The 26,464-nt window shown below is 39.0% G+C and overlaps 2 protein-coding genes across 2 annotated transcripts in view; both read left to right on the forward strand.

Annotated features, from left to right (window-relative positions):
- Positions 1-2: 2 nt before the first annotated feature.
- LOC133524740 (GPI mannosyltransferase 3) lies at positions 3-17,072 on the forward strand. The gene is made up of 10 exons (XM_061860891.1): positions 3-47; positions 395-675; positions 1,307-1,532; positions 3,461-3,608; positions 4,035-4,163; positions 9,527-9,679; positions 10,294-10,395; positions 10,732-10,911; positions 11,283-11,514; positions 13,655-17,072. Exons 2-10 carry the CDS (start codon positions 403-405, stop codon positions 13,739-13,741), a joined length of 1,530 nt encoding a protein of 509 aa, XP_061716875.1. The 5' UTR covers positions 3-47; positions 395-402; the 3' UTR covers positions 13,742-17,072.
- A 227-nt stretch (positions 17,073-17,299) lies between these two features.
- Positions 17,300-26,464, forward strand: part of LOC133525316 (hemicentin-1-like) — a 52,780-nt gene continuing 43,615 nt past the window's right edge. The window contains exons 1-5 of the mRNA XM_061861604.1: positions 17,300-19,555; positions 20,926-21,155; positions 21,834-21,956; positions 24,670-24,759; positions 25,369-25,509. Of these exons, the coding sequence (XP_061717588.1) occupies positions 19,327-19,555; positions 20,926-21,155; positions 21,834-21,956; positions 24,670-24,759; positions 25,369-25,509 (813 nt within the window). The 5' untranslated portion in view covers positions 17,300-19,326. The remainder of the gene's footprint in view (positions 19,556-20,925; positions 21,156-21,833; positions 21,957-24,669; positions 24,760-25,368; positions 25,510-26,464) is intronic.

Genomic DNA, 26,464 nt, shown 5'->3' on the forward strand with positions numbered 1-26,464 from the left:
GCTTTATTTAAACGACACTACTACGCGGCGGCGGGCTTGTTATTGAGGTTAGTGAAATTTTTACGATATTTTGTTTTTCTATGGAAATGTCAACAAATAACAAACGTTATTTAGTCTCAATATGACTTATAAATAATATTCAATCATTAGACACCAAGAAATTATTATCTTTCATTCATTTTCAGCGATAATCCTAGGGACGCGTTAGTTGACACTTTTTTCTATAAAGTTTGTTTCGCTTGATAAACTCGACAACTTTAAGGTTTCTAATTAGATTATTGCTCTAGTTTTCCTAAGTCTTATTCTAACCTAAGTCACTCTGATTTATACTGAAATTATATTAAGAATCGAGCTGTCTATTTATAGCATATCACATGTAACCTCTATCTTTTAGGCGGGAGAATGGCTCTGCCCTTCAGTGCAAAGGGTCTGAGGCCCTCGCAGGTGGTCTGCGCTATAGTTTTCGTGAGGATCCTGTCCGTATTCCTGGTACAAACTTGGTATGTGCCGGACGAGTATTGGCAGACCCTGGAAGTGGCCCATAGGCAGGCATTTGGGTATGGAGTGCTGACATGGGAGTGGCAGAAGGGTATAAGGAGCTACCTGTATCCTAGTGTTGTGGCAGCATTGTATACTATTTTGAAGTATACTGGACTGGATTATCCTGAGGCTGTGGTAAGTGTTTGTTTGTTACTGATAAGACATGATTATTTTAATTTTATTTATTTGGAGATCCAATAGCTGGGACATTATCTTAAAAAATATTGTAGATACAGGAAGCCAATTATAGGAACTTACAGGTAGTGACTTAATACTAAACTAATAGTTACTATACTAAGGTTACACACTATCACAACCACATATGTGAACAAAGCGAATACAAATGAAAATATAGATTATGATTAGATCAATAATTTTAAGACTCACCATGAATTTTTTTATTTATTAAAGGAATAAATCTGGGTGTTACCTAATTAGGCGGGTCCACACAGAGGGAGGCAATTTCCTCGTGCACAAAACGGCTCTGTGTGACCCCGCTATTCATGGTATTTTGTGACAAATACAGTAAAGAATTGATTGAACCACACTAACTTTGCACAAACTGGGTAGTAAGAATGCATATATATCTCTATAATATGCTCCATATTTAATGTATCACTTTGCATGAAAACTTAGCATGGTCCGACTCTAATTGCTTTTTTGATATCATACAATCATAACTTTTCACAGATAAACTAATATACCAACCCCTGAGTGTGTAAAATATGTTTAGAAAAATTGGATTTAAATCCATTTTTATTTCCAGGTCATTCTACCCCGCATCCTCCAAGCATTGCTAAGCTCCGCAGCAGACTACAGCTTCTACAAATGGACCGGCGGCCGTAAATGGTCCCTATTCCTGATCCTAACGTCTTGGTTCTGGTTCTACACATCGGGCCGCACCCTGCTGCAGACGGTTGAGACTGCTCTTGTTGCCATTGCCTTGTCTAAGTTCCCGTTCAAGGATGGAAGATTGGGGTATTATGAGAAAGGTGTGTGCAAACCATTAATTTACTGCAGATACAAAGATAAATTCTAAGAATCCTACAAAAGCTCTTCTCTCCATTTCTCTTAGTCTTTCTTTTTTATAAGCTTTTATTTAACTTGCAATGTAACTATGTTTGTTTATAGGTCAAATCTTACAAGTTACATTCGACTCATTTCCCGGTTTCCGATGAAGCTGAAAATTTGCATATATATGTAAGTCCGGTGACACTGCAATATTATGGTACTATCGAGCTGATCTGATGATGGAGACAGGAGGTGGCCTTAGGAACTCTGTGATAAAAATGCAACCTAATTATGTATGTTTAAAATTGTCTTGATGAGTATTAGTTGCCTGTGGAAAGAAAAGTACAGTCCGCGATAAAAGCTTGTATGTACATACCAAAAATGAAAATTTTGCCAAAAACTTATTAAATTACCTTTTCATTGTAATGGAATAGTGTGCCCTTCCTTAACCATGACTGAAAAGATTTTAATCTTCACTACAGCCTAGCAGCAAAGTCACTTAAGACCATACACATACACCGTATATGGTCAAATTAAATCAAATCGTTTATTTACCAAACGTTTTATACAAATTGACATAACAGATTTAACTTAACATAAATTAGATTTTACAATTACGCTAATATCCATCAGCCCCAAACTAGACTCAGCCTGTATCTCGGGGAACCGGGAAAATAGGTTTTACTGAGAGAGTTTAACTAAACTGAATATGATGGCCGTTTTTTTAATGAGAAATCTCACAATCACAAAATGTGCATGCAGAAAAAACAAACAAAAAATACAATCAAAAATAAAACATACAGGAAGGACATGCGTAAGTGTACTTATTTATATTTAAGGAGTGGAGTGTGTGTGTGTGAATGTGTAAATGTGGGTGTGTGTGTGTACGCTACTTAAGTGTGAATGATGTCTTCTGACCTAATGACCTAATGGACATAACATTTCCTAGTGAATTTAGAATGTACCTCAAGATTTCTTTTTTAACATATATAAATTACCTTTAGTTGGACAGAATATTTAACATTTTTCTGTTATTATTATATTGATACATTTCTTTTCTTTTATTTATATTCATATATATCTCATCATAGTTTGCCAGGTGGCAAAGGCTTCCAATGTTCTTCTTTCTGGTCTTTCTATGTCCACTCTACCCCAAGTTATTCCCGCGACCTGTCTTAACATGCTAGAATGCCAGTTGTTTGCTTCACGCCTGTTATAAACTGTTATTGTGAACCCTTTACAATCACTAGCATACCCCAGTAAGAAACAATAAAGAAAAGACAATGTGGACGAGTTTCATTGTTTTGATGTCAACAAGTGTATTGGAACATTTGTATTGAACAGAAAGTGCTAATTAGTTAACACTTCAGAGATTCCTAAATTTGCAATGCAAATAAGGTTTGTTGACTTTAGGGTCAGGGCTATATCTGTCATGGGTTTAAAACTCTTACAATCATACACTCGAGTAATGTATGATTGTAAGAGATTTAAACCCCCTCAACTGAAGCTATATAAACTTGTATCTGCAAAGTTTCGTAACAATTAAACACATAGTTTTAAAATGAGAATGTAACTCCATGGGAAGGTGAAATTCGGCAGAGCTTGCCGGGAACTCTTAAGCAAAATATGAGACGCAGATACACATTGGACCAAGATATTGGATACAGGGAATAGCACCCTTAGTGTGAGGCCTGAGGGAACGCTCGAGGTGGGCGTGCGGCGGGGCGCGGCGCGCATGTTCAACAAATGCAAACTAAAGGAGCGGCCGCACTGCACGCTGCTCACATCACTAGCGAGCGTCAGCTCCGCTTCGAGCGTCCACTCAGGCATTACACTTAGACGCAAACTATGCACGCCCCGCCGAACACGCCTCGTCACTTATTCTCTTAACATGATTATAATATTTCAGAAAACAACTCATGGCTGTGGTTGGCTTTCATCAGCGTGTTCCTCCGGCCGACGTCTGCACCTCTATGGTCCGTGCTTGCAGCCTACAATCTGTACACCACCAACCAAGGCCGTCTACGGTTGCTAGCTCGCACGTACATACCTATTGGGTAAGATGAACTTATTGTGTGTTTTCAACTTGTCATTAACAAAGAATACAGAATTGTTTTATAAGAACCGTGCGCGTTGGAGGGCCCGGCACCGTGTGGTCTAAGACTGGGCGCAGACGCACGGAATTTTCATTCGGTGTCCGTACGGAATGACAGGTGCAAGCGAGGGAGCACTATGAATGTGTATAGCGACGTCTCGTTAACACCATTTCATACGGAAACCGAACGAAAACTCCTAGTTCTGCCGCTGCAGTCTTGGTACCTCTAGCGCTATAATCGGCTTTTACTGCACTGGATTTATACTTAACGTTCTCTTTTCGTAGGCGTGTTTCGCTACAAAGCAAAAAAAAAAACACTATTGACTACAAGCAAAGCGCAAAGCTCGGACTGCCATTATACAAGTCTCATGATCACGTTTCGTTTCAGCCTCGCTGTCGCCGGTCCCCTAATCGCGCTGGACTCGTACTGCCACGGCAGTTTGGTTGTGACCCCGTGGGAGTTCTTCCGCTTCAATGTACTGCATGACATCGCTTCCTTCTACGGGCAACACCCTTGGTAAGTCTTAAGGCTGCATCCGGCGCCAATGACCTCGCGCGTGTGGGCGGAGCTTATACCCCTCAGCGCACCAACCGCTGCAAAAGATCGAGCGCGCAGCTCAGCACAGGTCCGTCTAGTAACAGGACTTGCTCCGCACTATACGGACGAGAGTGGGGTAATGGAGCAACCTAGGCGGGATTTAGGCTTATATTTTTAGGAATGGAGGCACAGTGTTATGAATTTCCTAAAAGCAAGAGAACGAAATCAATTTTAAAGCGTTTTGTGAGAAAGATTGTAAAGATATTTTCGATAAAAGTTGCAGTAGTAATAAAGATACAACTGAAAGAAAGGGGTAACTTCAAGATTTTTTCTTCACGTATTTAAATTAAAATAAATTTCCAGAAAAACCATATCATTTCTCATATCTTGTAGATTGTTATATGTATATTGTTTCTGCTCAAAAAGTGTCATAATTAATATAAGAAATGGTTCAAAGTAACTCAGTTTTAGGATATTTTGCGGGAGGAGGAACCTTAATCTAAATATTATAATTTGTATTTATTTGATACTAGCTGACTCGGTGAACTTCGTATCACCTATCGTATTCATATTATATAAATGTATAGTCCCAAATGTCTCCTTTTAGTACGTCACGGATTATCCAATCATTATTTTACAGATGTTACTGACTTATCAAATAAGTACCCTACGTTAAAAAAAAATCGGAGCGGTTGTGGCATTTCCCTATTTATAAGATATAAAAACGCAGGCCTATCGCGAAATATGAAAATAGAAATTTCGTTACTTACCTCTTTATCGCTCCAATATGCAAGAGTGCAATACAATACAATACAAATCCTCTTTATTGCACAACCTCAGAACAAATGTACATGGAAACACATATAATACATGAAAATAGAAGTAAACAACAGGCGGCCTTATCGCTACAGAGCTCGTCTAATGCACTTACACCAGTACGGCATTCTAAATGTTAAATAAAAGCTGGTTGTTCCAAATAGAAGCCTCGCAAGCAAGCAATTGCATAAAAGCCTCCATTATTGTCTATCATCAATTTATATTATGTAATGTTCCTCCCTATCCTTGACGACCGGTTTGGCCTAGTGGGTAGTGACCCTGCCTACGAAGCTGATGGTCCCGGGTTCAAATCCTGGTAAGGGCATTTATTCGTGTGATGAGCATGGATCATGTTCCTGAGTCATGGGTGTTTTCTATGTATTTAAGTATTTATATATTATATATATCGTTGTCTAAGTACCCTCAACACAAGCCTTGTTGAGCTTGTAGATGTAGTGTAGGGACGCCCGGCCGGAAGCAGGCGGGCTGTCGATCGCGTGTTGCGTTCATTCAGCCCAATTCCCTGAAGTTGGAGCTGCAGGTTACTGTCCCGGCGGCATTCCCATACCAATCTCCTCAAATCTTCTTGTTTTCCTGCAGAACAGAAGGACATCTTTAAGTTCGACGTCCTTTAGTTCGTTTTCTATTAGTGAGTCTCTACCGAATGTATTATATCGCAGTGCCGCGTACATGATACATTCTGCTAGTAGGTGGAAGCTAGTTTCCTCCTTACCACAGTGTGGACAGGAGGAGTTTCTATTTATTTTCATTACCTTGAGATGTCTGTTGAGAGTATTGTGACCAGTAATGATACCTGTCTCAGACTGCTCTTACCTAGTTTCAGAAGATACCTGGTTCTTTTGTGATTAATGCCCTTGACCATCATCTTAGACTTTCTGCAGCTAGTCTCTTCTTCCCATTCTCTCTGTGCTTCCATTTCTTTTACCTTTTCTATGACTCCCTTCGTGACATCCGCTGACATAGGCAGAGCCGGTTCCGGACCCATGTATTCCGTCTCCGCCCCTATCCTCGCCAACTCGTCTTCTCTCTTGTTACCTGTTACTCCTTGGTGCCCCGGCACCCATGCTACCGTGACACTTCTTTGTTGAGCTTACTGTGGGACTTAGTCAATTTGTGTAATACTGTCCTATAATATTTATTTATTATTTATTTATTTATCCTTCCTAGAGTTTCGGGAAATTAGGCTTCTTACTATGCAAGGCCTTTCACTACCAGTCTCAAGCAACTATACTCTGTATCTTTAGGTATTTAAATAAAAGTAAACAATATCTACACTCTCTACACTCAAATGGCTCCTTAAGCCAGTTGAGGGTAGATGAAAACATTACATGATCAAATAATGTAGGTTAAAGTCAGGCCGTTCAGTGACAGATCCAGGCGGTTTTGTATTCGATTGGTTAACCAATAAATGTTATAACTACCCGAAAATGTACAAATTGTTTGTTTACTTTTATTTAAATACCTAGAGAGATAGATAAATTCTTTATTTATACCCACCACATCTCTCTTTAGCCCTTCTCTATACCCTTCGGGTGTAGGCCTCCTTCATTTTATACCACTCGTCACGGTTCTGTGCCACCTGGAACCACTTCTGCCCTAGTCTAGTGTAGTCCTTTTGATGTCGTACAACCCACCATATACATGGCATTGACATCAGAACAAACAAAAAAGACAGGTGTAAAAAAAAAACATTCAAACTTCATTTAATAAAAAAATTGTTTACATAATTAATACGCCATGAGTCGTGGCACAGAAAAGGCTCTGACTCAGCATGGTGATGTGCAAGCCACATCGCTGGTATTCTACCAGTACTTTACAGTTGGTACGGTCGAGGAAATTGATTGGTTAGCAGTTTGCGGTTCAAGTAAATTTGGTTTTGCATAATTATGCTAAGAGTTGTCCAATGTAAAGTGAACCGTGAACTGCTAAAGAATCAATTTCCACGACCGTACAAGAAATAAAGAAAAACTAGTTAGAAAGAAAGAAAGAAAATACATTTATTTAATGCCACAACATAGTACTAAAACAAAAAAGGCGGCAGATATTTAAAAAAAACACCCGTCTTTATGTGTAACTTTAGCGATAAGATATTATAAAACTTCGAATGTCGATTTTTTTAGGAAAAAATGAGTTTTAGCCGATATAACAAAACATGCGCTCATTATTTTTTTTCTGCTTTCAAACATATACTCAAATCAGCCATTAACTAGCAAGTTGCTCGAGCATCACTTTCTATAGGAGTCAGAAGATTTAGTAACTTTTTAGTACTTTGGAGGACAATTTCTCCCAATAGGTTGAGTTTGGGCAGCTAAAAAAAAAATACGTGTCCGTTATTTTAGACTACTCTATAACATCTATACATATAATAAAGCTGAAGCAGGTCGAAAGTCTGTACACGGAAGATATTCGAAAAAAAATAGGCTGGGGATACTAAGAATCGTTAACAGAACACGTTCCAACAGTTTTTAGAATTTTTGTCTGTTTGTCTGTTTATTTGACCTCGCATCACGTGAAAACGGCTGAACGGATTTTGATGCAAACTTTACTAATCTGTCGAGAAAATGCCCGGCCAAGTTATAGGCTATAAAAATTCAACCCCTAGAAGGGGGGGGGGGTAGCCACTACACTCGATTGAGTTAAGTTTGCACCTGAATCTTATGGCGCTACTTAGGAAGGAGGTGCAAACTTTTACAACAAATATGTGCTACGAGTATCGAGTACCCTGCTAAACTAACAGATATGGTGCTGAAATTATGCCACCGAGGAAGAATTTTGCCAAATTAACTCTAAAGTTAGAAGAGGGGGGTACGGATATCAATTCAATTTCAATTGTGTTGATGTAATAATACAACGAAATTAAACGACACTAAATTAATTGCCATACATTGCACAGTGCCATCTTTTGGGAAACTGAGTAAAAATTTTGTAATCAAGTAAACTAATAATTTTTAAGAAAAAAAAAACCGACTTCAATGAGGTAGACCGGTGAAAGAACGATTACTGTTGATTTTTGATTTCATACAATTAAATTAAAAAGACAGCGTCCTACGCCTAATTATGTATAAAAGGAGGTAACATGTTTATTTTTTGCCACTGCACCCACCTTGACACATTTCAGATTTGTCCTATGGTTGACTGGTAAGATACCCGCAATAGGGTATTCGACTGTATTTAAGATAAATTATTTCACACCATGCATGAAATAAAGCACCAGATAATTATTAAAAAAACTAAATAGGATAGAAATATAAAATTGTGTCTTGAAAACCTAACTACTTGACAAACATGCACAGAGAACAAATTGCCAAACGTGAACTATGCATCGTTGAAGAGTTCCATTCTGTTCATCATGAACAGCTCCACTTCATCAAATGTCACTTCTACAAATGTAAATACTTGATTTGTTGATGAAAATACAAAAATCACTATATGTATGCCTTTCACATTTGAAGAGTTCCCTCGATTCCTCATGGACCCCATCGTCAGAACTCGAACTTGACAAAAATTTGTCTTGAAAATCTAATTTACTTAACAAACACAGCGAAGAGGACAAATCGCCAAACGTGTACGGTGTATCGTTGAAGAGTTCCATTCTGATCATCATCAGCAGTTCCACTTCATCAAATGTCACTTTTTTAAATGTAAATGCTAGATTTGTTAAAGAAAATACAAAAATCATTATATGTATGACTTTCATATTTGAAGAGTTCCCTGGATTCTCCTCCTTTTGAAATCTTGAAGTCGGTTAATAATGAGTTTACTTACATAGTTAAGTAGTGGCAAAATCAACACACACACACACACAATCAACACGCGTATAATTGCATAATTATCTAAAAAAATATTTTCTCCGTCATGATACCTAATCGTAATTTTATCGTATCCATATTCATACGTATCGCCTCTTTTAAGCACTTAATAATGGCTACGAAGGTGGGTACTATGAAAAAAAAATTCTCTGATGTTTGCGGTGTAAATGTCAAACGATTTGGGACTCGCATTTTATACGCGTTAAAATGCCATAAGAACTAAAAACTGAAAATGCCTTATGAAGAATGCCGAGTGTAGTTTTATTAAGTGGTACCTAATTGTAAAATATTTTATCTAGACTACAGTCCTCTAGCGTATCCATCTGTCAACTTTACTTCAAGTTCCACCTCCAGGGGAGAGGCAGAGAAATTAGCGGTGAATGAGCCGGTTACTGACACAGACCGAATACCACGCGAGCGGAGCCGCGGGCACAGCTAGTATATAAATATAAATCAAATCGGAACCGGACAGTTGGGTACCTTTCCTTGTTAGTCTACAGTTAATAGTGACACGTACGCCAACGACATACAAAGAAATGAACATTCAAACATAAAACATTGATATAAAAACTAAACATCAAAATAAAAACCAGAAAAAAAACATACACATGACCATTACAATATTTGCTTTTGCAATTTGGTGTGTGCCGTGTACGTTATAAGTATTATAATGTACACTACGTTTATTTCTTCCAGGCACTGGTACCTCGCCCAGGGCCTCCCAGCAGTACTCGGCATTAACCTGATTCCTGTTCTACTGGCCATATACTCCATCATCCGTCGCCCTAGAGAAAACAAAACGGGCCTGCTGCTCTTGACCGCGGTTGCACTACATGTAGCGTTATACAGGTGAGAATGCACTTTAAAATCATAAACATAAAGCACAATTTTGAACCAGCATTGCCGGTACATGTGTAATTCATAACTTAGAATTAAGAGAGTAAAACGACAGTTGTACATGTAGCCAATTGTTGTAAAAGTGTCCTATCATTCTAATTATAAGGTTCGATTTCGTTGTGGCTTGTTTCCTTGATTTTCTAACTTGTACGCGATAAATTAATTGAAACCCCTGAAGTCCAACGGCTCTAAGGATGCTAGCCAAAAAATGTCGTTGAGATTTTAAATTTAGAATTGAATTTTGATTGTCATTTCGAACACGATGCGTCCGCGGGACCAAAAGGGTTAGTAACAAAACTTCTGTGAACATAATCTCGAGTAATTTTTGGCATGCTCAGTGTAGGTTTCCATTCTGTCAGAATAGGCTACAGGGGGGCTATTAGTAAGTATAAGAGAGTACCTAAGAAGAGAAGACTTTGCAATAACTCAAAAACAGCTGGACCGATCATGTTCGCTATAATTGTCATTGAAAGTATTATAGATATGGTAAAACTAATATTCGTGGTGGACTATGGAACCCTAAAAACGCAAGTTTCAAATTACTTAATTGTTAATCATTATTTCAGTTTCATCGCCCACAAGGAGTTCAGATTCGTCCTGCCGCTGCTGCCGATCCTGCTGTATTTGGCCCAAGGAGTCATTGTGCCGTGGAGCAGGAAAGCCAAGAAGTAAGTTTAATTAACCGAATTCAACTATAACATACAGCTACTTACGGCGATTATTCGACTAGCAATCTACTATATTTTCGTACGAAAAACATACTTTTGATGTAGATCCCGTGTTAATAAAGAAATCCATCTATCCGTCTGGCTGTTCAGTGTTCATACTACCAGTGAGTACTTTTTTAAGGCACTCATTCGCTACTCGCTGTTTGCTACCGGTCTAACAACTTCTTTCGGGCGCTAAATCCCGAGTAGCGACCATCGACGCGAGAGCTGGTGTCCCTGTGATTGACATTGGTTATTCATGTCTTAATTTTTGAATAATAATTTCCCATCTTCCAGATGGCAACTATACCTCGTCGCCCTGGCCATCCTCGCCGGCAACGCCGTGCCCGCGCTGTACTTCGGCGTCGTGCACCAGGGCGGCACGCTCAGGGTCATGCCGCTGCTGAGAGAAGCTCTACCTAACAACCGCTCCTCCGTGCTCTTCATGATGCCCTGCCACTCCACGCCTCTGTACAGGTAAATACCATACTCCATTTATTGTACTAAATCGAGGGTCTCCAAACTTTGACCCTACGACCAAGCCTGGGACCTCGTTTTATAAGCTACAAGTTTACAAATTTCAAACGATGTTTACCACGCGCTTGGCCAATGGCAAAGGGTGTTTCGGTTGCTGCTAAAGTAGTTTACTGACAATAAATTGCGCTCGTGACGTTATCAGTATGAATAAGAACATTAATATTTAAGTAAATCTATTCATTAATATGTGTTTTTCATTACGTATATTTATATCACAAGTACATTATATGTCCAACTTATATAATAAAGATATTTATATTTTATCTTACCTTTGAAACAAGCTCTATATCTAAAATCGTTTTTTTTTTCAGTCACCTGCACGTAAACATCACAACCCGCTACCTGAACTGCGACCCGCCCATCGGCAAAACCGGCGACACCTACGAGTCAGAAGCCTTCTTCCACAACCCCCAGGCTTGGTGGCGTAGAGAATACAACAGCAGGCAACCGCCTACTTTTGTAGTACTTTTTGACGTGCTGAAGGGCAGAGTCGAGAGTTTGCTGACTGGATATAGACAGATATATGAACTGCCCCATACACAGGTACGTTAAAATACCATTTGATCATATTTAAGATTTGATCTAACAGACAAGCTTGGTGGCGTATAATACAATAGCAGGCAACCGCCTACTTTCGTCATGTTGTATGACATGCTTAAAGGAAGAGTCGAGAGTTTGCTGGCTGGATATAGACAGATACTCTAACTGCCACTTACACAGGTACGTTATATTATGATATTTGATTACTGTTAAGACTTGAGTCTGACAGACACTCAAGTTTGGTGGCGTAAGGAATATAACAGCAGGCAACCGCTTACTTCCAGCGTGTTGTTTGACGTTGTGAAACACAAGAGTCGAGAGTTTGCTGACAGGATATAGACAGATATATGAAGTGCCCCATACACAGATACTTTAAAATTACTTTTAATCATGTTTAAAAATGGAAGCATACAATACAAATATAACAGCAGGCAACCGCCTACTTTTGTAGTACTTTTGGACTTGCTGAAGAGCAGAGTGAGAGCTTGCTAGCTGGATATAGATATACACAGGTACATTTGATCATGTTTAAGACTGTCTGAAATTGTCAAAGTACATTTCTAAGACACTCAAGTCCGGTGGCATAAGGAATATAACAGCAGGCAACCGCCCACTTTCATCGTGTTGTTTTGAGGAAGAGTCGAGAGTTTGCTGGATAGGTATGCCTCATACACATCAGGTACGTTATGTTATGACATTTGATAAAACACTAAAAAGCCTTGGCGGCGTAAAAATTACAATAGCAGGCAACCATCTGTTTTCATCGTGCTTTTTGATGTGTTTGAATGGCACGGTAGAGAGTCTGCTGGCTGGATATAGACAGATTTACGAACTGCTCCATAAACAGGTTGAGAATAGAATATCTTTTTTTTTTCGTAAAAACAAGAGACAAATTACACATTATAACTAAAACATAGAAAGAATAAAGTGCCACGAAATGGCCTCATCTCAGCATGTTGCTGATGACGTCCAGCGGTGATCATCCGATGAGACTATCAAAACAAAAAAAACTGTATAAGGTTTTGCCATGTTGAAAACAGTCTAAACAGTTAGAGCATGCTTCTACGGCACTCAAGATTGGTGGCGCAGGGAATATAACAGCAGGCAACTGCCTAATCTCATCGTGCTATTAAGTGTGCTTAGTTCAAATATTTTTATCACATCTGTAGTGTGTACAGCTATGCCGAATCCATCCATGTTACTTACATTGTAACTCGTGAACATTCATATTTACACGACTTGTTTGTTATCTACGCTGTGACGCATTTGAACAGGACGGTCGAAGTAAATTGTTCTTTAAGCTGCCGATTCCTACCCACTTTATCATGCATAACAAAACCTTATAGAATTTATACTTTTATTAATCTTTATAAAATTAAATAGTGCTCCTTAAAAGTGTCATTATGTAAGTGAATTTCGTAAATTCTTTGTGATAATAAATTTCTTAAACCATAAAGCCAGGGTCGAGAGTTTGATGGGTGGTTATAGACAAATATATGAATTGTCCACGTGTTACATTATGACATTTGATCATATTAAAGACTCGGGGTCAGACTTGTTCACAAGTATTCTTCCATAATCCGCAAACTTCGTTGTGCAGATTAACACAGAAGCAGATAACCGCGAAAATCGAAGTTCGTCAATTGAGGGCATTTTTCTCTGTCACAAATTACGTACTGAGAGTAAAAGAGAACTTTATGGACCCGGGTACGTCCTTAAACTACGTCCACAAGAGAGGTATGGGCATTGTGAATGTCATCTTGCTCTGTGTGGTAGGACACAGCGGATGCCATTCCAGATCTAGAGCAGAGCCCAACTGGGGAAGTACCTCCACCTTACAGAAAATCGCAGCCAAATAACACTAGACCCTACTCATAGTGTTGGGTTCCTGCCGTGAGTAAGGTTGCTAGAGTTCAACGAGGGCCGGGAGGGGGTTAGGGTCGGCAACGCGCATGTAACTCCTCTGGAGTTACAGGCGTACATAGGCTACGGATACTGCTTACCATCAGGCGGGCCGTATGCTTGTTTGCCACCGACGTAGTATAAAAAAAAAAGAAATATCCCCGCAATTTGCGAATTTCGGTTTTCGCGGAAGGCGGCTGATATCCTGGAGTAACAAAGACAAATGTTATGTCTATTTCAGTTCCCCGAAGGCGAGGTGAGCGCGAGCGTGCTGGTGTACCAGAGGAACGAGCGGCCGAAGCCCGCGGGCGGGGACGCCGCCGCCTAGCCCCCGGCGGCGCCGCCCCACCAGTACTCCGGCAGCCCGCGGGAATTCTCGAGACATTTGTATGAACCCTTCGGCCGCCACGCCTCGCGTGCGGCGCGGCGTGAACCTCGCCGGCATGGAGGTTGCAATTGGGCTGCCGCTTGACGTCTCAGGCGGTCAAAGGGTTCAATATTTTGATTTGTGTTGGAGTTATATGCGTGCGAGTTGGTGAGGTGAATATCGAGACATCCCTTTTTTTCTGTGCTCACACATTTGAGCATATTGCCTTGTAATTCGCTTCGCTGTTCGCGAGCATGTGTTTGAAAAATGAAAACAACGCCAATAACAAAATGACAATAGCAGGTTGGATTTGAATCAACACGGCTTTAATATATGATATACATTTTCAATTTATTACAGTAAATTAAAAATTAATTTATTCAATAATTTATACTTATAAATGAAATATTTAATTGCCTTTTGTATTTACGAATGAAATTCATTTCGATTTCAATTCGTTCAAGCTCATAAATAAATAATATAATGATGACTTTTCCATCATGGAACAATGGTGTTCCGGACCTTTGGGAGGCGTGCGCGGAACCGAAACCAACACGTAGAGTATGAAATGTAAGGGGTATTATTACTAAATATCATTAGAGTCTCTAGCCCCTTATCTTATACACTGGAAAATTTCTTGAGAATTCACCGTTTCCACAGACATTTCTTTATGACAGGTTGTATGAAACACATTGCATTTCAACTCAGTGCCAAGGGTAAGGTATAGATTAATTATTATTGACATGGACTGTGTGGGAGTTTTGCCCCATCCATTTTGCTTTAGAGAAATTGTAGAATCAATGGGGATGTGTACTTGGGGTTGTGATGACATCGTAAGACAACGTAAGGACGGAAGGATTTTTGAAATTTAACCTTATTAGTGAAAATTTAAAGTCGTGTATAGAGGCTACTTTACATGGCGTTTTGAAAACATATGGCGCAGTACAGCGCCATCTGTCTTGGACGCAAAATAAGGAGCACGTTATTTTAGACTACCTCTCTATTACAATAAATTCTCTTTGGTCCGTACATATAGAAGATAACTTATGATTTTGTTATTATGAAAGCCTTTCACATTAAGCATATCCATCCCTCTTTACACACTGTTTTTGTGTGTGTAAAAGAGAAATAACAGATAAATAGCGTACGTAAAAAAAACCTTTTAACCGTATCTACACTTTCCAGTACCATCCCTTACTATCATCTCGAAAATGAACTACGTAACTACGTACGTTCTACGTAGTCTAAATTTGTATCGTGTATGTGTTTGTGTAGTGTTTTTTCATATTCTGTTCCCCATGACGAGAGAATTGCGAAACGCAAGTACAAATTATGTCTTAATTTACATATTTTACTCACTTGCCAAAGCTAGAAACGTTTTATATAACGACTAACATATCTTGTATGATGTATGCGGGAATTGCGTTTCGTTCTTTGACGATGTGTTGTCTTAGGGCCTATACACACTTGCAATTTTGATTTTAGTATGCAACCGCACAGTACAGGAAACACACACAGTGTGGAAATATGGTGCCGCGGCGCGGTTGCCATCGCAAGTGTGTGTGTGGCCTTATAGGGGGCATATGTCTTATTTGTGGTATTTTTTATTCGATTTTTACTAACTGCACTTTGTGTAATCATGTTACAATTAAGGAATTGCTAATTACAAAATCCAATATTACATAAAATGTGCTCGATAAAAAAAAAACGAATTAAAATTACTAATTTATGTGAGAACGAAACGCAATAACGATTCGACCACCGAATAATAACAATAAAAAAAATGGACGTTATTTTCATATTTAATATAAAATTTATTTGGACATCTTTAATTCGCTTAATATGACTTTATTTGCAATGGAATTTGAATTATTTTTTTCTTATTTAGATATAGATTTGACTATTTGCCTTGCTCAAATTATAAAGACAAATAAGTATTTTAAGATCTCTTTAAGCTTGGACATAAATGTTCATTGAATATCCCTCAATCACATTCTTACTTTTGAGTGTAGTACAATTCCTACCGACCGGGCGGAATTAGCGCGGATTTGTTAGCACGGCCGCGAGCCGACCGGCTGCTCGCGGCCGCGGCCGGCTCCGACGGAGCCGTCGCGACTGCCAGACATAATGTATTGGCACACTGAAATTGCGCTCCGGCGCCGTCCGACTCCAGCCGGTCGGTGGGCATCGTACATTACAGAACATTTACCAGACCTGTTGTAAAAATTAGCTATGGTAACATTTTTTGTCCTTTATTGCATTTATATTTTTATACAATAGCTCTACTCATATTTTATGAATATTTTTGTCCATGTAATGTTGTCTTGTAATAGTAAGGTGCATACAAACTGGAGCATTTGAATTACACATTGCTGCATAATTGCATGGACAAATTGCGAACGGAATTCATTCACTAAATGGCCGTGTACCATCGCCCACACTGTCCACCGATGGACAGTACAGTTCATGTTGAGTTGCTGTTTGTACAGTCGCCGTCAGATATATCAGAGCGGTCGAGGTGCTCTAAAATATCTAAACACGCACTCTATCGCCTTGACAATAGAGGCGTGTTCAGATATTTGTGACCACCTTGGCCGCTCCGATACATCTGATGGCGACAGTACAGATGGCAAATATACAAAACTAATATTTTGCTGACGGTACTTTTACAGCTGGGTGCACATTACAACTTGATCTGCCACTTAATTTATTATATTTACGCTGTCAATGTTTTAGTCTTCCTAAGACTCACGAGTTTAAAATTGAATAAAATAATGTTAGAAACATTTTTAATTGTGCAATAATGTTTAAGAGATATATATAGTCAAGCAGAATATCGATATGATTTATTTTCGCTTGTAACAACACATCTAAGTAGCTCCTGTAATAGTTTTACTATCCATAAGAAATAGCCTGAAACACTCATTTGTTTCTTTCATAGAAAATGAAGGCCATAGCACTTTAAAGTAAAAATAGACTAGAAATGCTTCAATCTGTACGCATCTTTAGAGTATAAATAAATGCACTCGCCACCTAAGAACTGACGACATCTGAAGGCGGGATTCCACCATTGTGCGGCACAAGCATTTTCGGTCATATGTTTGTACCGCACACTGGTGGAATCCCGCCTTAATATATATTAGGTGCAGGCATGTATTATTTATTAAGAACAATTTCGAGCAATAATCGTAGGTATTTAGTTTGTTATCTCCTAGTGTAAGTTAAAGCAATTGTCTTCTATAGATATGTGAAGTGTGAATTTTTAAATAAAGATTTTATTTTTAATAAGTTCTATGGGAAATAGTTTTATTTGAACCGCATATTATATGTTTAGTACCTGGGCGACCGAGCTTTGCTCGGTTTTAACTATTTATTGTAATATGGTGGTGTATAAGGTGATAATCTTAACTACATTTTTTTACTAAATTAAACTTGTCTAAAACAATGAAAATTAAAAAATTACTTAATAAAACCTGAACATATAAAAAAAAGTTAATCACCGGGCGAGATTCGAACCCGTAACACTCGTTTAGCAGTCCGCGTCTTAACCCGCTGGACCAGACGGACAATGGCCGGTAACACGAAATTAGCGACCATATTCTGCGTCGAAAGAAAAACGCATGAAAACTCGGAAACACGCGTTTTCCCAAACATAAGACTAATCTAGATCGATTATTTACCCCCAAAAACCCCCATATACCAAATTTCAGGAAAATCGTTAGAGCCGTTTCCGAGATCCCGGAAATATATATACAAGAATTGCTCGTTTAAAGGTATAAGATATAATATTGTCGTGCAGTGTTAGGGCCATCCACACTAGCGTCTCCCGAGCCTCGGCGTCTAGCCAACCTAGCCAACTCAATAGCTACTGTTCAACGCAACGTCGGCGCAACTGCGCAGCGACGCCATTTTCCATAGCGGTGACTAGACGCCGACGCTCAAATGACGCTAGTGTGGGATGGCACTTACAGGTTGTAATTTCCCTATAGGGACCGTGCGCGTTGGAGGGTCTGCCATCTTGTGGCCTGAATCGGAACCATAAACATGCACATGTACACGTCACGTGTTTTCTTGTGCATAGTAGGTTCTGCCATCTTGTGGGCTACATCGGAACGAAAAACATCACATTTACGCCTCGCGCCAAAAATCTGACGGCTCCTGTGCTGCCTCCTACAGTTCATGCACGCTCCCTATTCCCAAAAGTTAGGAAAATTGGTGAAACATATGTGTGGATACCTACAGTTTTGGTACAGCACAAAACTACGCGTTTTTAAACAAAGCAGCTGCCACTTTAAGCGTTATCAAACGAATCTACAAAATGAAACTAATTTATTTCCTTTAAAACCTATGGGTTACCATTGAATTTACCCCACTACTCAAAGTAACGTAACTTTGGCACAAGAAAATATTCATTATATTTGTACTTTCTGCTCATATGTCTCTCATTAATATGCACTATCAAAACAAATAATAAAGCGAAATACCCAAACGCACCGATAAATTATACTAGGTACAATGATTTCCTCGTCTAGTGATTTCGACCAACCTCAATCGATTACCAGGTCAAGGGGCATATAAGATAATTTATTCTTGTACCTAATTAGAGCACATTTCGCCAAATTTTTAGTTAATTGATTGTTTAGATAGGATTGATTTGTCTTAAAGTAACGTGCTTAGGATAGGTCAACAATTTGACCACTTTCTCTCCTAGGCCACACGATAAGTCCTAGGCTTTTTTTAACTCCTTGATTGTCACGGACGATGGAGTCCGAGATGGCAATCAAAATTCAACACTTAAAAACTCAAGATCGATTTTGGTTGATGAACTTCGCTAGCGCTGGCGCTTCATAATATGGAATTGTATCATATCATCATCAATGGCCACTGCATCCCTCACGGTTGCAACGCTCAACGACAGAATTATCTATGCAGAGGCCGTGAGTTTAAGTCAAACACAAGGCAGTAATTTTTCCATTTTTAAAATTGACTCTAAGCTTAATACCTTCGTTCGCAGACGTTTCTACGTGTTAAATATTTATTTAGAATGATCTTAACTATTAATTGTGTTTGAAAGCTTTATGTACGTCCCAATGTAGGGAATGAGGTCAATTTAATTCAGAAGAGTGAAATAATAGTTACAGGGTAAAAAAATACGAAGATAAGACATTTAAAACTGCGCTGACAGTTTGTCTAAATGCTAGTAACGCGACGAGTGTAATTTCTGATTGACCCTTTACCGTGCGTTAGATCTGAACTACTTCAAACTAGCGTTTTCCCGACCTAGCGCCAGGGTCCGCTTTCCTACTCAATCCTCATCCTCAGGTGTGAGATTGTACATCCATGTCCGCTATCACGACGTCCAGCCAGCGCTTGTTAGGCCTACCGCGGCCGCGTGTTCTACTATTAACAGAAATTAAATTAGGTAATAATATTGTTATCTCAACCTCATCAAGTAACATTTAAATTAATGTCGCACGCGTAAACGAGATACTACAGATATCAGTCAACTACTAACCGAATGACCGCAACGTCGTGTTAATATCACTATGTACAAAATAGTGCAAATTTCACTTCTAATATCAAATATAGCACTGTCTTTTACATTAAGTAATACAAAAGATGAGAAGAGTAGTTTGGTGTTTGTGTTCGACACGACGGGGTCTATGTATAATGATTTGAAGCAGCTGCGGGAGGGCGCGGAGATGATATTGGACACGGCATTGGAGGAGAGCAGTATTATTGCCGATTTTGTGTTTGTGCCGTTCCATGATCCTGGTAAGTTATTATTTTTCCATAATTAAGATATTTTTTTTAAATAAGTACCGAGTAGCACTGGCTACTGAGAGTATATATACAAACTTCTAGTATTTACAACCGTTCGCTGCAATAATAGGTATTGCTAAGTTACGTTTATTCTTTTTGGCGTATTTGCATTTTTGAGCAGTACGAGGCTGAAACATGGGCTTCGATCGAGATAATAAATACATAATACTAAGAACATTGTAATCTCCAGTCCGTGCTTCAAAGAGTAGTATAATATATAGCATTGCCTTTTGGATTTGTACCTATAGTGGTAGATAGTACATAAGGTCGTGTTATTGAAACCCTAAGAATGAAGTGAAAACCTCAAAGTTCACAATAATAATACATAATCACCGATATTAAGGAACTCATCCATCCGGAAACATTTAATAATAACATTGTGGCCGTGATCCAATTTGGCCCCAATAAATAACGATAAGACCAAGGAAATAGCTCTTCGAACTGGGGAAGTCCCTGATTTTATTATTTATTTAGTAAAAAACGCGGAAGCATTATTCTTTAAAGCTCAAGACTTCATCTTGCAGAGCTCATTCGAAGTTAATATTTTAATTTCAAAATGTACCTGAACACAACTATATCTTGTTGTTATTTTGCTCCGTTAGCCAGGGGTCATTAGTAGCAGTTAAGATCTGTTGTACCATTTTTCATGATTTGATGATTTTTAGATGGGCCAACATGAAGAAGGCTAACTGCCATAAAATACCCGTTGGTAGGTAAATTAGAATATCATAAAAACTGGGCTTACATACCCACAAGAACGTCATCAGTGATTTTTTTTTAGAGAATTCAATGAATACCACACAATACACCCACTCTAGTTTTTTGTATGCCTTGCCTATTCAGATATACCTATACCTACGCAATACCTTTTCACAATTTCAATAATTTATTAATAAAATTACAACTTTACACTTCATAATACATACAATAACTACATTGTTATAAAATAGTTCGTATGTACAGTCAACGTCTAATACTTTGTAGCAACCAAACTAGCCAAATAGTTCGGTACACCATATATTAAATATGGTGTACCGAACTATTTGGCCACTTTGACTGCTACAAACTATTTGACGCTGACTGTACATGCGTTCGTATGTATTGTTAACAATGTATCAAGCACTGAGCATGCAGGACTCATGTGCCATTCCTATGAGAAAAAATCATTCGACAAATAGTAGGCAGCAGAGACTAGGTATTTTTTAAGTTTGAGTACGAATAAATAATTGCTATTCGCAGTTTTTATATCTTCAAATACTCGATTGTAGATTTTAGGGCCGATTGTGTGCAGACATTTCACACAAACAATATATTCTCGATAGGTGTCGGCCCAGCAACAGTGACCCACAATAAAACCGTATTCCACGACGCCCTGAACATTGTCAGAGTATACGGTGGCGGAGATTGTCCAGAGAAGAGTCTAACCGGTCTCCAACTAGCCTTGAACGTCAGTCGACCGCGGTCTTTCGTATACGTGTTCACTGATGCTACTGCTCATGATCATAGGCTGGTTGGGAAAGTGTTGGATCTAGTCCAGAGAAAGCAAAGTCAGGTAAGATTAAAAGTGTATTAAAGTACCTGTACGGTGGCGGATTTTGCCCAGAGAAGAGTAACCGGCCTTTAACTAGCCTTGAACGTCAGTCGACCGCTGTCTTTCGTGTACGTGTTCACTGATGCCACTGCTCATGACCATGAGCTGGTTGGAAAGGTGCTAGATTTGGTACAGAGGACGCCGAGTCAGGTAAGAGCAAAGGTGTATTTCGACTTATCCGGTTCGAAGGACCATTGTTAAGACCACACATATAATACTATTTTGAGAGCAAATAATGGTAGAATGGCAGAAGGCATATACCCATTGCCCTATCTTCCTTTCAAGGCTGCGCTTCCACCAGAGATGTGCGAAGATGCGTAGCGAGGGATGGGTTTTTTAAGAACCAATAGAATTACTTCATCTGTTTTTTTTTCGCTCAGCGTGTAGTGATTTTAATTGGTTCTTAACAAACACTTCCCTCGCTACGAATGTCCGCTCATCTCTGGTAAAAACGCAGCCTTAACGTGCTCTAAGTATTTAACTAAAGATAAATGTAATTAATTTAATCTACATTGTAATGCCAAGACACAAAATAAATCAATTAAACTAGGCGGCTAAAATTACAATGATACCATTGACACCGAATCAGTCTTTATTCCCTATTAACTTTGAACATGATATTTTAATATGATTTTCCAGGTAGTGTTTGTACTAACAGGGCACTGCGACGACCTAAAAAAGCCCTCTTACCTCGTGTACCCTCAGATCGCCGCCGCCAGCTCTGGGCAAGTGTTTTATTTGAAGAAGACTAATGTTCACAAGGTATTTCATTTTTAGTATTTGATCATTACGGTTGTAGATCTCCACGAACGCACCGTCCGTGGAATAACCTCCCTGGCCAGGTCCACACGAGTGACTATAGAGTACAGTATGAAGTTCTTCAAAAAAGAAGTGTGATGCATAGGAATCTTTATTTGCATAAAATCTCTTTATTTTATTTTTATTTATTTATTTTATTATTCAAATTAGTTACACAGCATTACAGTATTACTACTAAGGCACTGCGAACTACGAAACATATAAAAAAATCAAAGATACGAGATAAAACAAATAATAACAAAATACAATTTAAACATTGGATTTGGGCGACGACGTAACAGCGTGGGTCCGTAGCGTCGTCTGACTCGGCGTAGGATAATAAACTAAAAATTTAAAATACCTATCAAAATTTTCGCCCTTGCTAGGGTGCCTATCAAGTAGGCAGCGTTTCCGCGCTGGATTGCGATTGCAATTCTCTGCGCGAGAAAGCTGCCCGCGCGGGGGTCGCTCGTTGCCCCCCTCAGCCATTTGCCTAGCGCCTTGTAGAGCAACTGTGCGCCTTTGCCCCACGAACCAAGTGTCTCGACGCCAAATGCGACGAATTCGTATTGAGCGCCGAGACAGCTGTATTTGGCTACCTTTTGACAGTGTGATGCAGGTTTTTAGGGTTCCGTAGCCAAATGGCAAAAAACGGAACCCTTATAGATTCGTCATGTCCGTCTGTCTGTCCGATTCTGTCACAGCCACTTTTTTCCGAAACTATAAGAGCTGTACTGTTCAAACTTAGTAAGTGGATGTAGTCTATGAACCGCATTAAGATTTTCACACAAAAATAGAAAAAAAAAACAATAAATTTTGGGGGTCCCCATACTTAGAACTGAAACTCAAAAAATCTTTTTTCATCAAACCCATACGTGTGGGGTATCTATGGTTAGGTCTTCAAAAATAATATTGAGGTTTCTAATATCATTTTTTTCTAAAATGAATAGTTTGCGCGAGAGACACTTCCAAAGTGGTAAAATGTGTGTCCCCCCCCCCCCCCCGTAACTTCTAAAATAACAGAATGAAAAATCTAAAAAAAATATATGATATACATTTTCATGTAAACTTCCACCGAAAATTGGTTTGAACGAGATCTAGTAAGTAGTTTTTTTTTAATACGTCATGAAATTAAAAAAAAAAAATTTTTTTCATCATACCCATACGTGTGGGGTATCTATGGATAGGTCTTCAAAAATGATATTAAGGTTTCTAATATAATTTTTTTCTAAACTGAATAGTTTGCGCGAGAGAACCTTCCAAAGTGAAAAAAAGTGTCCCCCCCCCCTGTAACTTCTAAAATAACAGAATGAAAAATCTAAAAAAAATATATGATATATATTACCATGCAAACTTCCACTGAAAATTGGTTTGAACGAGATCTAGTAAGTAGTTTTTTTTTAATACGTCATAAAATTTAAAAAAAAAAAAATTTTCGTCAAACATATACGTGTGGGGTATCTATGGATAGGTCTTCAAAAATGATATTTAGGTTCCTAATATCATTTTTTTCTAAACTGAATAGTTTGCGCGAGAGACACTTCCAAAGTGGTAAAATGTGTGTCCAAATCCAAAGTGGTAGAATGTTGAACAAGATCTAGTAAGAAGATTTTTTTTTAATACGTCTTAAATTGTACGGAACCCTTCATGCGCGAGTCCGACTCGCACTTGTTTTTAAAGGGTCGACAACGCATCTGTGTCTCATTTGCTTTCGTAACAGCCACTCAGTACGTGTACGACTTGAACATACATACGCCTTTTCGATCCTATAATTAATTTCCTAAACAGTTTTCATGCGTAGCGACGCGGCTAATGTATGTAATATTGTTTACAGTACATATCGTGCTACTTTATAGCACTAGTGCGAAAATTAGCATATTACGTTACTGTGTCGAACATTTAAAGGGCCACATGTACTGTAAAATGTTGTACGATACATGTGCGAATAGGTAATTCGCAACTCGTGTCGACTTAAAACACTCCCTACAGTAGTGTTTTAATTTATCGCCACTCGTTTCGAATTTCCTATTTTTCACACTTGTATCGTAATGTACTATTACAGTACATGTGGTAAATGATCTCCCACTCAACATTAGACAGGCTCAAACCAAGCTCTCGTTTAAGCGTATGTTACGCAAGCACTTTTTCGACAAGCTCTCTTGTTAATTGTCCTTCGTAGTCATAGTATTTTATGCACTGGGTACATAAATATATATATACATATGTATGTATATTTAATTATAGAATATTTATGTAAGTTTATTTCCGTTAGTATATATTATTTATCGCTATTTTGCTTGTTTTAAGTTACTTATTCTGTTTTTTTTTGTTTAATGCCTGCTACTGTTTCTGTTTAGCCTGATGGTTGACTGGTAGAGAATGCCTTTAGGCATTAAGTTCGCCATTTGTACTTTATTTGTTATATTGTGCAATAAAGTTTAAATAAAAAAAAATGTGGTGCTACTTTACCGCACTAGTGCGAAAATTAGCATATTACTTTACTGTGTCGAACATTTAAAGGGCCATATGTACTGTAAAACGTTGTACTATACATGTGCGAATATGTAATTCGCAACTCGTGTCGATTTAAAACACTCCCTTCGGTCGTGTTTTAATTTATCGCCACTCATTTCGAATTTCTTATTTTTCGCACTTGTATCATAATGTACTATTTCAGGTTTTAGATTTTGTAAGAAGTTCAATAAAAGCCAGATCGGTTAACCTGGGCACGGTGACCAACCCGGCTGGATATAACTACACGCGAGAGGTAAGATGATATATTACTCATTATATGTAATAATTTTATCTTTTGTATGAAACTCACTGTGTGTTGGATCAATTTGTGTAACATTGTCCCATACTCACAGAATTAATAATCCATACTTAATCCCATAAATTTAGTCTTCTTCTTGCTCGCGTTGTCTCGGCAATTTGCCACGGCTCATGGGGTCCGCTGGGCAACTAATCGTAGGCACTATAAGTAGCTTTTACGAAAGCGACTGCCATCTGACCTTCCAACCCAGAGGGTAAACTAGGCCTTATTGGGATTAGTCCGGTTTCTTCACGATGTTTTCCTTCATCGAAAAGCGACAGGTAAATATCAAATGATATTTCGTACATAACTTCCGAAAAACTCATTGGTACGAGCTGGGGTTTGAAGTTTGAACCCGCGACCTCAAGATTGAAAGTCGCACGCTCTTACCGCTAAGGCACCAGCGCTTTCCCATCCCAAAATTTCCCCAAATCCCATAATTTTAGTATACCTCGGACGCTTGTTGAAGGAGCAGTCTTGCGCTTTGTACACGTACATGTATCTAAGATTGCCTTTTAACATCACCAATTTCAAAAGTACACACTTTCCTGTTTACATTCGCAGATTCCCGTGGACAGCTCGCTAGACGAAGTTACAGTATCGGTTTCGGGCTCCAAGCCTAAGATCCAAGTATTCAGCCCCACCGGGGTACAACTGACAGGCCCGCCCGAACTAGTAACCACGTTAGACTTGGCGGAGATTATGGTGAGTTACTCGACTTGTTAGTCAAACTGAAGGTTATGTACATGAGTTTATTTTCACATGGGTGTAGGCAGGTACAGGTAGGGGGGCCGCTGTCCCCCCCCCCCCCCGGAAATAAAATTTTACATACAATATATGCCCATCTGCGGCGTCTGTGTCCAACACCCCCCCCCTTTCTAGGCATCCGGCGATATCAACTTGCTCTATTAAGCTTGCTATATTAGGTAAAAATATTTTAAACTGCTATTAAATTAATAAAATGAAATTTATGAACATACAGAAAAAAGTCAGTATTAAAAAGTAAAACTCATTTATACTTATTACTTGAATAAAATATTATACCCAATATGCCCGTGAGCGTAATGAAATTAAAATATATATATTGGCAAAAAGCAAGTACATATAGGTGTTGAAGTCCCTGACTTCTGAGCTAAGTAAAAACCTGTGTTAAGGAAGTCAGTGTCCTCTGCCACACAATACAGAAACTATTATTAGAAATCTATCCCGGTGGCATAATATAGCTCATTCCATCTAAGTATGCTGGCATACAATAACACCGTTTACGAGCAAGTGTGATGAAAATAGTAATCATTAATCACGGAGTGGCCCGAAGACTTGTATTTGGCTTTTGGGGGGCACCACGCGATAGCGATGGCGGGACTCCTTTTTGAAGGCGTGGCTTGACCCGCTTGAGACAGCAGAACACCGAGATCAGTAAGTTGGGGAAAGGCCCAGTACGAGGGCACCATAGCTTGCTTCTACCATAAACTTATTTACTCACTTGGCTGGCGCGATGACCCAAAATGAGTCTTGGCCTCCAACACAAGAGCACGCCCCACTTTGCTCGGTCCAGAGCGGACTCGCGCCAGCTTTCGCTGACGCCGAGCTCACTCTATCCGCCCAACGATATTTAGGACCACCATAAACGGGGCCCTGTAAAATTTGAAACATCTCCTTT

Source organism: Cydia pomonella, chromosome 14 (assembly GCF_033807575.1).
Source record: "Cydia pomonella isolate Wapato2018A chromosome 14, ilCydPomo1, whole genome shotgun sequence".
NCBI classification, from domain to species: domain Eukaryota; kingdom Metazoa; phylum Arthropoda; class Insecta; order Lepidoptera; family Tortricidae; genus Cydia; species Cydia pomonella.

Bases quoted from the DNA above. Each gene is read 5' to 3' on its own strand.
- LOC133524740 (XM_061860891.1), top strand. From the start codon at position 403: ATGGCTCTGCCCTTCAGTGCAAAGGGTCTGAGGCCCTCGCAGGTGGTC. The intron at 1,533-3,460 runs GTGTGTGCAAAC...ATAATATTTCAG, and splicing joins ATTGGGGTATTATGAGAAAG to AAAACAACTCATGGCTGTGG. The intron at 9,680-10,293 runs GTGAGAATGCAC...TCATTATTTCAG, and splicing joins CTACATGTAGCGTTATACAG to TTTCATCGCCCACAAGGAGT.